The sequence below is a fragment of the Dama dama genome, chromosome 4 (genome assembly GCF_033118175.1).
Source record: "Dama dama isolate Ldn47 chromosome 4, ASM3311817v1, whole genome shotgun sequence".
Classification (NCBI taxonomy): domain Eukaryota; kingdom Metazoa; phylum Chordata; class Mammalia; order Artiodactyla; family Cervidae; genus Dama; species Dama dama.
Genome location: NC_083684.1, coordinates 54,142,318 through 54,158,529, shown reverse-complemented (window position 1 = coordinate 54,158,529; position 16,212 = coordinate 54,142,318). Strand labels below are relative to the sequence as shown.

General features: G+C 48.0%; 1 protein-coding gene across 1 annotated transcript; it reads right to left on the bottom strand.

The window, feature by feature from the left end:
• Window positions 1-5,734: 5,734 nt before the first annotated feature.
• Window positions 5,735-16,001, bottom strand: PSMC4 (proteasome 26S subunit, ATPase 4). The gene is made up of 11 exons (XM_061139294.1): window positions 15,846-16,001; window positions 14,859-14,957; window positions 14,043-14,229; window positions 10,986-11,132; window positions 10,795-10,904; window positions 10,598-10,691; window positions 6,890-7,057; window positions 6,728-6,804; window positions 6,419-6,587; window positions 6,157-6,212; window positions 5,735-5,969 (listed from the first exon to the last, which is right to left on the bottom strand). Exons 1-11 carry the CDS (start codon window positions 15,879-15,881, stop codon window positions 5,856-5,858), a joined length of 1,257 nt encoding a protein of 418 aa, XP_060995277.1. The 5' UTR covers window positions 15,882-16,001; the 3' UTR covers window positions 5,735-5,855.
• Window positions 16,002-16,212: the final 211 nt, after the last annotated feature.

The following is a 16,212-nucleotide window of genomic DNA, read 5'->3' as shown; positions in this document are numbered from 1 at the left end:
AGGACGGCTCCGTGAAGCCTTCTGGGTGAAGTTTCCCAGAAGGCCCTCCCCCTGGGCCTTCTGGGGGGAGGGCCTTCTGGGAAATGTAGTCCACGGCCGGTAGCCGGTGGGCTTGGGCTCTGAGTGCGCAGGCGCCCGCACGCTCGGACAGGGCGGCTCTGGTCCCGGACTCTGGTACCCGCGTACTCTCGCGGTGAGCTGACAGAACTCAGCCGGGGAGCAGTCCCGGCTGTGCGAGCCTCGGCGGACCTCCAGACAATGGAGTCCAGAGTCTTGACAGCCGAGTGCGTCCGTGGTGCCGCCCTGAGGCCGAGCGTGTGCGAGGCGGATTCTGTCAGATCCTTCCCTCGAGGTAGTCCCGGCGCGTGGTTCACAGGCGTGTGTCCCTATGTACCCGGCCTCGTGAGCGTGTGTACGTGTGTATGTGTGTTTGCCGCTGTGAGGGTTGCGGGACCGACTACGTCTTCGGCTGAGAATGAGTTGTGTTTCTGCGTGTGTGTAATTCTTTGGGTGCCAGACGGCGTGTGCTGAAGCAGCACCTAACTGGAAGGAGTCCACGGCCTGGAGTGTGATTCGTGACTGAGCAGTGAGGTGAGAGCCGCGGTGGAGACCGTGGCTGTGCAGGAGTGTGACTGGGGTGATGTGTGTGTGTGATGGGGTGGGTATGCGGGTTGCAGTGTGACGGGGGTGGTTGAGCGGCGGGTGCAAGTCAGGCTGTGTGGAGGTAGGTCTGTGAATCTTGAGTGTCTGTGTGTGGTACATCACGGGTGCCAGTGGCCTTGTGACTGGTACACGTGTGTGATCATATGAGCCACAGATCTGTTATAAAAAAGAATACGTTGCATCTTCTTGCAGCATCAGCTGTGTTTCACGACTTGAGCTGAAGATTTGTCATTTATCTGTCAAACAGTTTTGCCTGTCTGTATAGAATGAATGGTCTCCTCTAGTAGCTCAGAAGGTAAAGCATCCGCCTGCAGTGCAGGAGACCCGGGTTGGATCTCTGAGTCAGGCAGATCCCCTGGAGAAGGGCATGGCAACCCACTCCAATATTCTTGCCAGGAGAACTCCCATAGACAGAGGAGCCTGGCTGGCTACCATGGGGTCGCAAAGAGTAGGACCCAACTCTGTGACTAACACACACATAGAATTGAGTGAATTTTTTCATAGAGAAAGATGGAAACCATAGTAATTTTTTTTTAATATGAAGGAATTCTTTCCACTCTTCTGTGATGTTATGGGTCTGTGGCAGATACTTTTGAGAATCTTGGACTGAAAAAAATATTTCACTTTATGCTTGGGAAGGCAGTGTGCCATAGAATTAGTCAGATGATAACACATTCTGTACTTCCTCTCCCCTTTCTGAACAATTCAGTCCTAAAGCTGTAAGATGGGCTTGGAGCCTGAGCAGGATGAGGAGGGTGGTCATGCAGGGAGTGGCTTGAGACACTGGGGCTGGGATTCTGATCAAATAAGTAAATATATCAAATGCAATGGGAGCAGCCAGGCATCTCCCTATCAGCGGGGAACCTCAGACATGGAAAAGGAGATGACTAGAATGAACCTTGGGATGGTAGGTTGAAACTAGATGTAATAGTTTGAACTCACAATTATCTATATGGTTCTTGGCCTTCCCCAATCAATAGAAATTGACTAAAGGCCAGACAGGCAATTCACACAAGGCTTTACTGGGACTCCTGCCGGCTGCAGTAGGGAGCATAACAGGTTCCCTTGTTTGCTCCCCAAGGGGTGGGTGTGAGCTCGTTCCTTATATGGGGTGAGGGTAGGGGTGTGTCCAGGGGTCAGACTGGAGGGGTAGCTTAGGTGGTTTGCCCACCCTCTGGTGGTGGTGAATGCAGGGAGGCAGGTGCAGTAACCCTGCTTTTGCTTCCAGCTCTTCAGAAATGGCATTTGGGGTTTGGGGGGTTGGTTTGGGTTTTTTTGTTTTTTTTTTTTTATCTTTTGGTCCAGAATTTGCCTGTGTATGCAAACAGTTATTTGTAGTCCCATATACTTTCTTTATATTTTGTAGTTCAAGGAGAGGTGTGTCTAGGTGCAACATTGCAGTACTGAAGCAGAGAGTCCCAGGCCTGTCTCAGATTGATACAAAAATTAGTAGGTGCTGGACCACTGAGGGCACCAGGCTTGCTTCTGGAGAGAACCCTGCTCTCCCTTGCAGGACTCTGGGGTCAGCATCTGCCTGGCCTGATATATCCCTGCTTCAGCAGGAGTAGTCACTGTTCTGAGCGTTCCACTGGAGCCTCCTATCCTATGACATGACAGTATGTATACCTTAACAGGCAAAATGTCCAAGTCATGTTTTGGGATAATTTGTGAGGATAAGTAAAGGAAAAAAGAAGATGCAGTCTTTGGGATGTTGAGCACCATCTGTTTCAGGCTCTTTCTTCTTATACATCATCCTCCTCCTCTTCTCCCCACGAGGCTGACATGGGAGACTGTTTAAGTCATCTGGGATGGCTGTGGTGTGATCTGTGGCATCATGACATGGCTTCTGGTCTGGGCAGACAGTGGGGATGTTTGTCATGTTGCTGCATTGGTACAGAGTCATTTTTGATCAATCAAGTCCTTTTTAACAACTTAGCAGTACATATACTGTAGTCTCATCTGAGCTATGCTTACTGATCCTGGTTGTACTCAAAGGAAATGTTACTAAGGAATACATGAGGGACTTCCCAGGTGGCCCAGTGGTTAAGAATCCATCTTGCAGTGCGGGATGTGGGTTTGATCCCTGGTCAGGAAACTTAGAGCCTTTGTGCTGTGGAGCAACTAAGCCTGTGCACCACAACTAGAGTCCGTGTACCAAAACGAAAGATCCCGCATGAGGCAGCGAAGATCTCGAGTGCTGCAACTAAGACCTGATGCAGCCAAATAATAGTAATAAAAAAAAAAGAATATATGTGAAACCTGGGGAAATGATCAACATTTGTCTAAACTGTTGGCTCTATCAAGCCAGGGTATACTCTCCATTGTAGGAATTGCAGAGGTATTCACAAAATGGATCATTACTGCTCCTGGGCAGAGTTTTATAGGAATTTCTTTTTCAGTGGAAACCTACCACCTGGTCCTTGGATGATGGTCACACAAGTGTACTATTTATAATAAGTTGTTACATTATACATTTATATTTTGGGCTTCTTTATGTGTATTATTATAATTAAAACAATTAAAAACAAAACGGTTTACATATATTTGTTTTTTTTCTTTCTCTTGTCTTTGCAGAGCAGACAGAGAAAAGGGATCTGTTTCCCTTAGTAGGAAAACATTTGCTTTCAAGACTCCACTTCCAGTGTGTTCATGTTGTCTGGGCTGTTCCGCAAACTGGCCTTACTTTTTCCTTCTTAATGCAGTAGCATGTAGCTGAGAACAGAAAAAAGCAGTCCCTGACATCCAGGAACTGGCTTGACACTTACAGGTAGGCCTCAGTGGTATTGAAAGATAGCCTACTGCTCACAGCTGAGCCACATTATCCTGTTGGACATAAGCAGTCTCAGAACATCAGCATCAGGATCACTCAGACCATGATGATGGGAGGCCACGCTATAATTTTGTCTAAGCACAGACAACAAGGTTGCTGGGCAACCTTCAAAATATACCAAATATCCCCTCTTCCAGCTAATGTAAGTGGCTACTACTTTTTACCAATTAGAGCTTCACACTAGTCCGCTGTCATTTCTGGGGTTACATGGCTTTGTTTTTTTCCCAGTCTCTTTGCCCTTTATCACTGATGTTTACAATGTGTTTTGTCCCTTTGTGACAGGACCCAGGGATCATTCCTGCCTTTAAATTAGGTACTGTTAACAAAGCCATGCCAAAAAAAAAAAAAAAAGAATGGATTTTACAAGTCCTCTTAAAGGAGGGGGAGTAAAGGAAGGAAACTGCTGAAGTGAGGTTTGATCCCTGGATAGGAAAGATCCCTTGGAGGAGGAAATGGCAACCCACTCCAGTATTCTTGCCTGGGAAATCCCTTGGACAGTGGAGCCTGGCGGGCTGTACTCCATGGGGTCCCAAGAGTTGGACACGACTTGGCAACTAAACAACAAATCTAATTCAAGTGTAGGACTTCCCCGGTGGTCCAGTGGTTAACATACCACATTTCCAATGCAGGGGCAGGGGTTTGATCCCTGGTTAGGGAACTAAGATCCTACATGCTGTGTGGCACAGCCGAAAAAAAAAAAAAAAAAAGGTCAAGTATATATTGAATACAAAGTGTATTAGAAAAAAAAAGCATTCCCATGGGACACTTACCTTGTATTTCCCTGTCTACTTCCAGGAGGCAAGGACCTCTCATCCTTTTGTTTCTTTTGAAATTTACTTTCATTATTTCTAAATTACATGCTTTTGTAAACTCATCAGTTTTGATATTAGCTGCTACTGAATATGAACAGTGAAGACTTCAGGTGTCTTAACAATACACTTTCCTCTTGATCATGCTGCTTGGTTTCCTCAGAAGGAATCCTTCAGGTGCCTGCCCAGGGCACTTACTTAATCTCATGTTCAGCATGGCCCCTGTCCCATCCTTGCCCGAGGTACACCAGCCCAGAAACTGCTGGCCCAGCCTTTGCAAAGTAAATCTGAGGTCTTCAGCCAGGCCTGGAGTAACAACAGCTCATTTGTTTCCTGCACACTCAGTGTATCAACTTTGGTTTTTATATAGCCTTTCAGGCAATCCTCCTGTTTCCTGCCCTCACCTTCAGAACCTGGCCCCTCTGGATTCTGAAAATGGAGTCTGTTTCTGGACTTCCCATTAGTTCAGGTTCACATTTCCTCAGATCTGCTACATCAACAAGGGGATCTCTGCCTCTTTTCAAAATTGTTTCATTGCCACCTCCTCCCTCCTTCTGTGTCCACATGAATTTATAACCTACTTTTGTTTTTGTGAGGTGCCAGGAGGGAGGAAGAATTGATTTCTCTGCTCAACCTGCCATGCTTACCTACAGAGGAATCACCCGTCTCTTCAAGGACCTGATTCCTCAACTATTTTTCCTTATACCTTCTTACCATCTCACTCCCAACTATATGGTGACATTCATTTATCTAAGGAACATGAACTGACTGCCACGTGTGGGTGCTAAGACTTGAATTGTGATCAAGCTACAGTCCCTGACTACGAGGGAGTCCAGTCTGGAGGAGGCAAATGTAAGAAGTCCCAAGCAGAGCATGTGCACGGTGCAAAGGCAGCATAGGAAAAGGGTTACTTCCCAACTTGGGGTAGCGGGGAAGACTCCCCAGAGGGAGAGGGGTCTAAACAGAGACTTCAAGAGAAAAGTGGGAACTGATCCTACGAAACACATCTGTGTCCCAGTGAGATGGTAGGAAGAGCCAGAGACATTCACAGAACTCAGGCATCCAACTTTCCCCTTGCCCCCTCATCCCTGCTCCAGGGGACTCTACTGGGTGGTTCCTCTGTCCTTGATACGTATTCTGAGTGCAAAGAAGGTGGGACTTGCCCAAAACTTGAATGGTCGTCTACCTGTAGGAAGTGTGGGTGGGGAGATTATAGAGGCTTTATTTTGTGGTCATGGGCTGTTCATTTTCCATCCTTTCCCCCAAATTTCTGAAGCCATTTAGTGTGAATTCTTTACTTTTCCCTCAAGCTGTAACCCAGGCCACGTACCTCAACCGCATATCTGTCAGGAGAGCAGGAGGGGCACAGAGGATCCTATTCAAGGCCCAGCTTCTCCAAAGGAGTTAAACTTGTAAGGAGAAATTAAACAGATTCAATCATATTTGTTTAATGAATAAATCAATCCTGGGTAAAGAGGAAAGAGAACTAGGTTTGGGGAAAGAGTCTGGGGAGGTGAGAGAAGCCCCCAGCCCCTGTGGTTTGGGCAGAGGGGTCATTTGTAAAATTCATGCTCCTGTTCGTCCTTCTTGATGACTGTCTTGTATGCTTTCTCGAAGTCCTTGGCCAAAACAATGTAGCGATTCTCTCGGACAGCCAACATCCCGCTCTGTCAAGGGATAAGAGTTAAAACCTACTCCTTGCACCCCCCGCCTCCAGTGATGGTGCAGGAAGACACAGACGCAGCCCAAGACCCAGGGAGGCAAAGAGGGACAGAAGGACCGTGGCAGAGTGGTTTCAAGAGGAAGGCTCTTCACACACACCCCTGCCCAATCTAGACAGAAACCATCACTCACCTCCTGACAGATGGAGTTGATATCAGCTCCTGAAATCTTATCTGGTCTGGCCACATCTGTGGCAGATGTGTTAAGGAAACCATTCCCTGCACGACAGGGTTAACGCCCAGAGCCAGAAGTTGTTCGTGGGCTGTCTTTGTTATCAGCCCTCTCCCAAGACCTTAGTCTCCCACCTGCTCAATCTGGGTGGTGGTGATGGCAGAGGTGGAGATACAACCCCCATTCCCAACGGTGACCTCCCCTTGCTTCTAAAGGAGGATACAATCTTCCAAGTCAACCTCCTCAGAGAGATTCATCTTGCTGGTGATAGTAGAGAAAATCAGTCTCTTCTGCCGGCGGTCAGGGAGTGGAAATTCAATTTTTCGGTCAAGGCGTCCCGGCCGCAGCAGGGCAGGATCCAGGGTGTCTGCTCTGTTTGTGGCCATGATCACCTGGCATTGGGGACAGGCCAGCTCAGACCTCTGTCCCTTCTACACTCTCCCTCCCCCTGCAACAGCTGTCCCCTCACAGGCCAGCCTCCATCCTTCTGATTCCCACACCACACCTCCCCTGCCCATCCTGAATCCCAAACCTTGACGTTGACGTTCTGATCGAATCCATCCATTTGATTCAGTAGCTCCAGCAGGATTCTCTGAACCTCCCTGTCAGCTGGAGAGTATGTAACACGGTCAGCCTAGGGCATCCCGTAGGCAAGGCTGCCCAAGACCCCAGGCCCTGTGTGGGCATCACTCACCCCCTGTCTGGGCATCGAATCTCTTGGTGGCAATGGCATCAATCTCATCTATGAAGATGATGGCAGGTGCGTTCTCCTTGGCCAGGCGGAACACATCCCGGACCATGCGAGGGCCCTCGCCCAGGTATTTCTGTACGAACTCTGAGCCCACGACGCGGATGAATGCAGCTGATGGCAGGATGACAGGGGTCAGATGAGAATGGGACTCCTGCCTATAGGGCCCCATACTACTTTAACTGAAACTGAGCATCCCTTCAGGACATCCATTTCTTTGGATGCCCACTCCAAGTGGTCATGACCTGGGCAGGGTCCTAGATCCAGTCAGGAGGACCAGCTACTCACTCGTACCCCTCAGAGACCCAGCAGCCCAAATTGTGAATCCTGCCTAGGGATGTGCCATTTTTTGGCTCAACATTTAAAAATCGGGTTATTTTAAAAAATGTGTCTGTACTCCAACATGCCTCTAAAATAGAGCTAGAGGCATTCGTGGAATCCAACGTATATTTAAAAAAAAAAAGTGGATTTTCAGAGTGCTTACAAAAACCAGCAAGAAAACAAGTTTTTCATACACTAAGGCATCATGTTGCCTCACCAGGAGCTCAGTTCCATTTGCTCCAAGGACCCACCTTTGAATACCATGCAAGAGTCAGGAATCAGCAGCACATATTCTGACGTAACAAGTGGCAATGGGGCTGACAACAGGTTTGCTTTGGGCCTGCCTCACCTTTCTATCTTTTCTTAAGAGTTTAACTTGTTTGTTAGTGTCTGGATGTGGCTCTGTGTTGCTCGGAGCAACCTTCAGGACACTCCTTCCAGGTACCACAGAGAAAGGAGACACAGAATCCACGGTGTAGACCTGGTCATAAACTAGGAGCTGTGCAGCTTGTAGCCCTGTCCTTCTCTAATATGGTGGCCACTGGCCACAAGCAAATGAAATGTGGCTGGTCCAAACAAAATGAGATGTACGCTAAGTGTGAAATACATACCAGACTTCAAAAGACAGTACCAAAAAAAGTAAAACATCTCAATAAATGTCCATCAACAAATGAACGAACAGATAAAATATGCTTTATACATATAGTGGAAAATGATTTGGCCTTTAAAAGGAAGTATGTTCTGACATATTCCAACATGGGTGAGCCCTGAAGACATTATGCTAAGTGAAAGAAGGCAGTCACGAAAAGATAAATATCATATGACTCATTCACATACATGAGGTGCCCAGAACAGGCAAATTCAGAGACTGAAAGTAGAATAGAGGGTTATCAGGGATGGTGGGAAGGGAGAAATAGGGAATTATTGTTAATGAGTACAGAGTTACAGTTTGGGATGATGAACAAGTTCTGGAAATGGATAGTGGTGATGACTGCACAGAACTGTGAATGCACTTGTCACTTGTACACTCACAAAGTGGTTAAAATAATAAATTTTACATTACATATATTTTACTACAATGACAAAATTATAGAAAAAACTCAAATTTCATATCTGCTACATGTTAAAATAACATTTTGAATATACCAATTAAATAAGAAATAGATATATTTTACACTTAAGTTCACCTGTTTAACGTGTTTAAAAAAACGAGTACTTAAAAATTTAAATTACATATATAGCTTGCATTCTACCGCTGACCCTTGAACAACACAGAGTTTAGGGGCGCCAACCCTCTGTGTAGTAGAAAATCTGTGTATAACTTTACAGCTGGCCCCCCGTATCTGCAGTTTTGCATCTGTGGATTCATCCAACCAGGCATCCTGTGAGAAAATCTGGGTACAAGTGAACTCTCGGAGTTCAAGCCTCTGTTGTTCCAGGGCCAAATGTATTTCTATTGAACTCGGCCTGTCTACAACCACCTTGCTCTCAGGACAACAGCCAAACTCTCTTATATTAGCACTAAGATGATTTATATTTATGCCCTTTCTGACCTCTTCAGCCTCATCTTCTGGTCCCACAGCCCCTCCTTCAGTCAGCCTTCATCAGTTATTTTCTGAGCACCTACCACAATTCAGCTACTGGGCGGGCACTGGAAACACAAAAGGACAAAATCACCAGTTCCCTGCCCCCCCAGAGTTTAGTCACGTCTACTCACCACTACTCATGACTCCCTAGGTAAGTTCTTTCCCACCCCCTGGCCTTTTCAAATGCTATTCCCTCTCCTTACGGAGTGCCTGGCAGACTCCTCACACCTCTCTTCTGGGACCCCTCTCTGAGAGGCCTATGCAGAATGGATTGACAACCCTCCTGGAGGGCTATCCCACTACCTTCCTTGAGGCATTTGCTACTCTGTAGACTGTCCCCACTGGAGGCTCACTTCCTACCATGACCTCTTGCTCACGCAGCTTCAACTATAGGGGCTTCCTCACTGTTCTGGGACATTAAGCACATACCTGCCTCAAGGCCTTTGCACCAGCGAAGTCCCTCAGCCTGACACACTCCATCTCCCAGACATTCACGTGACTCACTCTCTCAAAAGCGTTTTCTAGGTCTTTACATAAATGTCACCTCAGAAGAGCCTTCCCTGACCACCTCCAGTCCTGGCACATAAAGCTACAGCCCATTTTTCCCTGTCTCCCTGCCTCTTAGTTGTTCTCCTCCGGCATTTTGCACCATATGACATAGGACCTATTCATTCATCTGTTTAAGTACTTCCTCAACTAAGATATCACCTCTATGAGGTATGGAGACTTTGTTCTGTTCACGGCCATGTCTTCTGCACCTAGGACACAGCTTGTTATGTATCAAGTGCTCAATAAATATTGAATGACTGAGTTCTAAGTGTTTATTTTCCTTTTTGCCTCAGCCAAACTGGGAAATTCTCCAATGCAGGGGACATGTCTGGCTCATCACTCTATCCCAACACCAGGGACTGCAGAAGTTCAGTGATCTGCTAAACCAATGAATGATCACAATAATGGCTAATATTTACTATACTTACTATGTGCCAAGGTACAGTTTTAGAAGCTTTATATTGATTTAATCCTCTGAATAATCCAGAAAATTAGGAAATGGAGTCACAGAGAGGCTAACTTGCCAAGAAGTTACATAAACTAACTTACATAAGTAGTACAACCTTACATAAGAAGTTGTTAAGAGGTCCGTATTTCAAAAACCCAGGCAGTCTGACTCACTGCTTACACAATACCCTCTACTGCTCCCTGGCTTAGTACATTAAGATTTTAAGAATCCTGTTTTTAGGCTTTATAAACAGTAATACAGTGACTTTCAGACATCTTTGTTTGAAACTTACAAGAAATACATTTGTACAACCGCAGCAGACAGGTGTATGCATATTTGTGTGCGTTAAGTTGCACAAACAATATGGGCTCTTAGTATGTGGGGTGAACTCTGGTGTTTTCTGTTCTGTTTTACTTTTTAAAATGCTGGTTAGAACCCATGAATTTGAACTCATAATTACTAACAGGTCATGACCCACCAAAGGAAAACTATGTTATTATTTCATTAATTCTCTCCACAATCATGCTATGAAATGAATGTTTTATTAGATGAGGAAGTTGAGGCACAAGAGTAAAGTCACCTCCCCAGGATGGCAGCTCCACACGTTAAGACACACACTGGGGCTTTGACCCCAGAGCCCACATTCCTAATCGCCATGCCACGCTACTTCCTGGGGAGGATGAGAGAGCTGAGGGCAAGGCTGGAAAAGCCCAGAAGACCAGAGCTTGGGGGAGGGGCCAAGCGGCTCACCTGTCGTGTGATGAGCCACGGCCTTGGCCAGCATGGTCTTCCCGCAGCCAGGTGGGCCGTACATGAGGACGCCTCGGGGTGGGTCGATGCCGATCTGAAGCCCAGAGGTGGAGAGAAGGATGAGCCGGGGAGTCCGTCACCAGCTGGAGACCCGGCGGACCCGGCCTCTCCCTCCCCTGCCACATCTGGCTCCTTACCTGCTTGTAGAGCTCGAAGTGTGTGAGTGGGAGCTCCACGGCCTCCCGCACCTCCTGCTTCTGGATGTCCATGCCCCCGATGTCCGCATACATCACGTCTGGCTTCTGATCTGGTGGGAGAGCAGAGCTGGGGCTCCCAGCCTGGCCCGCAGGGTCCCTTCAGGCCTCCCCGGCCCTGGGCTCCCCCTCACCTGAGGTGAGCATCATGATGCTGCTGTCGGCCTCGGGAGGCAGCACGTCCACCAGGGCGTTGCTGTGCTTGTGGAGGGCCACCGAGGCATTGGGCTTGAGCAGCTCCCGGTCAATGGTGCTCAGGATGCGCACATAGTAGTTGGAGCCTTTGTGAAGGACGAGAAGGGAAAGGGGAAAATGAGAAGCTGCAGATTCTACCCCTAACTCTGGAGCTCCAGACCAGGTGACCAGCAGCCCCCTGGAATGCCCCGCCCTGGATGTCCCCCAGCACGTCTCACTCACTGCCTCAGTGTGCTCTCCTATCTCCCCCCACCTGTGCTCCTCCTCCTGGGCCCTGTCTCGGGGAGGCCTGTGGTCCCGAGTCACTAGAGAGAGACCTAAGCCTCATCCTGGGCTTTCCTCTGTTTCCCTCCATAGCCTGTCAGTCATCATGGCCTTCCGCTAGCCTCCTAAAGTGTCTCTCTGACCAGTCCCTCCCATCCTCCCCAGGGACCTCTGCCCCGATTCAGCACCATCCTCTCCTATCTAATTTATTATTTGTTTATGGCTGCACTGACTCTTTGTTGCTTTCTTTACGAGAGGGCTTTCTCTGCCTGCAGTGAGCAGGGGCTATTCTCTAGTGCAGAGCATGGGCTCTAGGGCACACGGGCTTCCGTAGTTGCGGTGCATGGGTTCAGCTGCCCTGCGGCATGTGGAATATTCCTGGACCAGGGCTTGAACTTGTGTCCCCTGCACTGGCAGGTGGACTCTTTACCACTAGACCAGCAGGGAATTCCTCCGTTCCCATCGAGGTCTCTGCCACAGACTCTTGGCTTGCCCAGACTCCTCTATCTCACCTCCCCAGTCCACCTTCTACATTTATGGTAGTGACACACACATCTCCTTCCAGTCTCAGTCTTTCTCCTGACCTCCAGACTTGGCTGTCCTGTAGCCTCCCAGACACTTCCCTGTAATGTTCCAGGCTGCCCTCACTCTCTCGACAAGGCTGCTTTTCTGCCCATGTCGCCATCTCAGAGAGAGCCACTCTCCCTGAGTTCAACAGATCAAAGACACACTCACTTTGGATCTCTCCCTCCCTTCACTACCAACTCCAGGGTCCAGTCACACACCTTTCCCCACAAGCTTTACAATCATATGGCTTGATCTGGAGGAGCAGAGGCCAGAAGCAAGAAAAGACAGGTAGGACGCAGAAACAATGACCATCAGGAAGGCAGCACCTAGACCCATGTTAATAACAGCAGCTCTCACATAATAACTGAGTCCTAACCAGAGCCCAATCTCACTTCACCTATGTTTTCAAATTGCATGTCCCAACTCAGTCCCAAAGAAAGGCAGTGCCAAAGAATGTTCAAACTACCGCACAACTGCACTCATCTCACACGCTAGTAAAATAATGCTCAAAATTCTCCAAGCCAGGCTTCAGCAGTATGTGAACCGTGAACTTCCAGATGTTTAAGCTGGTTTTAGAAAAGACAGAGGAACCAGAAATCAAATTCCCAACATCCCCTGGATCATCGAAAAAGCAAGAGAGTTCCAAAAAAACATCTATTTCTACTTTACCGACTACGCCAAAGCCTTTGACTGTGTGGATCACAACAAACTGTGGAAAATTCTCAAAGAGATGGGAATACCAGACCACCTTAGCTGCCTTCTGAGAAACCTGTATGCAGGTCAAGAAGCAACAGTTAGAATTGGACATGGAATAGCAGACTGGTTCCAAATCAGGAAAGAAGTACACCAAGGCTACATATTGTCACCCTGCTTATTTAACTCATATGCAGAGTACATCATGAGAAACCCAGGGCTGGAGGAAGCACAAGCTGGAATCAAGATTGCCAGGAGAAATATCAATAACCTCAGATATGCAGATGATACCACCCTTATGGCAGAAAGTGAAGAAGAACTAAGAGCCTCTTGATGAAAGTGAAGGAGGAGAGTGAAGAAGTTGGCTTAAAGCTCAACATTCAAAAATCTAAGATCATGGCATCTGGTCCCATCACTTCATGGCAACTAGATGGGGAAACAGTGGCTGACTTTATTTTTCTGGGCTCCAAAATCACTGCAGATGGTGATTGCAGCCATGAAATTAAAAAGACGCTTACTCATTGGAAGGAAAGTTATGACCAACCTAGACAGCATATTAAAAAGCAGAGACATTACTTTGCCAACAAAGGTCTGTCTAGTCAAGGCTATGGTTTTCCCAATAGTCATGTATGGATGTGAGAGTTGGACTATAAAGAAAGCTGACTGCCGAAGAACTGATGCTTTTGAAGTGTGGTGTTGGAGAAGACTTTTTTTTTTTTTGGCCCTACTCCCTGGAGAAGACCCTTGAGAGTCCCTTGGACTGCAAGGAGATCCAACCAGTCCATCCTAAAGGAAGATCAGTCCTGAGTGTTCATTGGAAGGACTGATGTTGAAGCTGAAACTCCAATACTTTGGCCACCTGATGCAAAGAGCTGACTCATTTGAAAAGACCCTGATGCTGGGAAAGACTGAGGGTAGGAGGATAAGGGGACGACAGAGGATGAGATGGTTGGATGGCATCACTGACTCGATGGACATGAGTTTGGGTAGGCTCCGGGAGTTGGTACTGGACAGGGAGGCCCGGTGTGCTGTGGTTCATGGGGTCGCAAAGAGTCAGACATGACTGAGCAACTGAACTGAACTGACCTGAGTAGTAGTTGTGAAATTATTTTAGATAGTCATGACCAGAATGCTGTTTAAAACAAAACAGAATGGAACAGAATAGAAAACTAATTACGTATCACACCACAATGAGGCTAAAAACCTTCAGTCAAACTTTTACTGTATAAGTTATATATACATACTTATAGAGAACAGCGAAAGGGAGAGAACCTAAAATATGTAAAATATATTTCTACTTTTGCATCAGACTGAAAATACTCTGAAAAACACTATTACACCTAAACACTAAAAACACTATCTTCCCTTGTTTGCCATTGTAAGTTCCTGGCACATGGCAGGAAATAGTTAACAGCTGTTGAATGGACAGCTGGGTAAACAACCCCCCACCCCCACCCCCCAGCGCCATGAACCTGTGGTGGAGCCCACGATGGCTGTATTCTGATCCACAGCCTCCAGAAACTGCCCGATAACCAACGGGATGCTCTGGATTCGTTTCACCTCCTCCTGGGCATGGAGGAATTCCTTCTTCAGGTTCTTCTGCTCATCCTTGATATACTCCTCCTGCACCTCCAGGAACTCCAGCTCCTGCTGCAGCTTCTGTGAGCAGACAGTGGAGAAGCAGGGGATGGTTCCAGGCCTTGCTGAGCCAAGGAATGAAGGTAGGGGAAGTTTGGGATGCTGAGCCCTGTGCAGGGTCCAGACTGGTTTTGTTTTGTTAATTTTTTTTATTAGCATATAGCTGATTTACAATGTTGTGTTAGTTTCAAGTATATACCAAAGTGAACCAGTTATACATATACCCACTCTTTTTTCTTAGTTTCTTTCCCCATTTAGGACATTACAGAGTATAGAGTTGAGTTCCCTGTCTTATTCCCTGGTAAAGATCCCCTGGAAAAGAAAATGGTATCCTTTTCCAGTATCCTTTTTTATTTATTTTTTAATTGAAGGATAATTGCTTGACATAATTTTGTTGCTTTCTGCCAAATATCAGCAAGAATCAGCCATAAGTATGCATATGTCCCCTCCCTCTTGTACCTCCCTCCCCATACCACCCCTTTAGGTTTTTACAGAGCCCCTGTTTGCCACTCCAGTGTTCCTGCCTGGGAAATCCCATGGACATAGGAGCCTCCTGGGCTCCAGTCCATGGGGTCACAAAGAGTCAGACAGGACTTAGTGACTAAACAACAACAACAACGTTGATACTTTGCGGACTGGCTTGAATGTACCTTGTAGCGGCTGTAGAGGTCCTCCAGGTCCTCTGGCTCAGGCCCCAGGAAGGACAGGCCAGTCTGGGGCCGTGACACAGACAGGGCTGGGATCTCATCCTAGACCACGGAGGGAAATTCAGGTTGGAAGAAGGTCCCCTTATGAAAGAATCTAAAGCCCCCCTCCCCACTTCACCATGAAGTCACTTGGCCCCTAATAGGTTCCTGACATCATGCAGCACCCTAAATAGATCCTGGGAACTTCTCAGCCCCCTAAAGAGGTTCCTGAAGTCACCCAGCTCCTAACAAGCTCCTCGGTCACACAGCCTTCCAAACAGATCTTCTGGTATCATATGCCACTTGTAACATGTCCTCAATGTCCCAACTCCCATCTATGGCCTAAATGTCTGATCAACTCCTTACCAGACCCCAATGCCCTCCAGCCCCCCTCAACAGGTTCGAAATACTACAGGGATGCCTCAATTGACGGTGAAAATCACCATGCCTTCATACAGTCCTGGTATTACTGTTACCCCCCCAAATATCCCTCATGAACTCCAACTCACATTAGGCCCATATGTCACCCAGCTCCCAGGCAGGCCTCAAACATCACTCGGCCAGATCACAGATATTACTTGGCGCTCCAACACCAGCTAAGCCCCAAATATCAGTCAGCTCCCCAGCTCAGCCTAATATATCATTCGGCCCCATGGCTGAATCCCATACATCACCCATCCCTAATGCCGCCGGGCCCAGCGATGTCACAGCATTCCACCTAAACCTCGAAATCATTCAGCCCCAAAGAACCTCTAGCGTCACCGTTTCCCCAGCCCCGCTTCCCAAGCCCTACTATCATCACTCATCCACCCAGCCCAGGCCTCGGATCGGCACGAAGCTCTCTACTGAGGCCTCCGAAATCACTCAGACCCACGCCTGGATCCCCAAAGTCACTCAGAATCCGATCCAGGTCGGCTTCGCCCTCTCCCCGCGACCGAGGCCCCACCACACCTGAGCTTTCTCCACCAGGATGCCTATCTCCTCCATAGTGACCAAGCCGGCCTCTGTGTGGCCCGGCCTAATCCAGTCACCGCTTCCGCTGACGCCACCGGAAAGCAAGGCCTGGATGGGTTCTGGGAAACGTAGTTTAAGACATCGCTGAGAGAAGGCTGAATGGGCGCGGTAGGTAAAGTGCAGGGCGGCTTCGTCCTGAGCTCCTCCCCCAAGACTTGCTTCTGCGCACTTCGTACCTCGCGGGCGCGCGGGCGGGCCCGGGGCGGTGCGCGTGCGCAATAGCGCGCGGCGCCGCAGTCTCGCGCGGCCTTTTCCGGCGCTGGTTTTCTTGACAGCAGGTGGCGCTGCCGGCATTGGTTTTTCA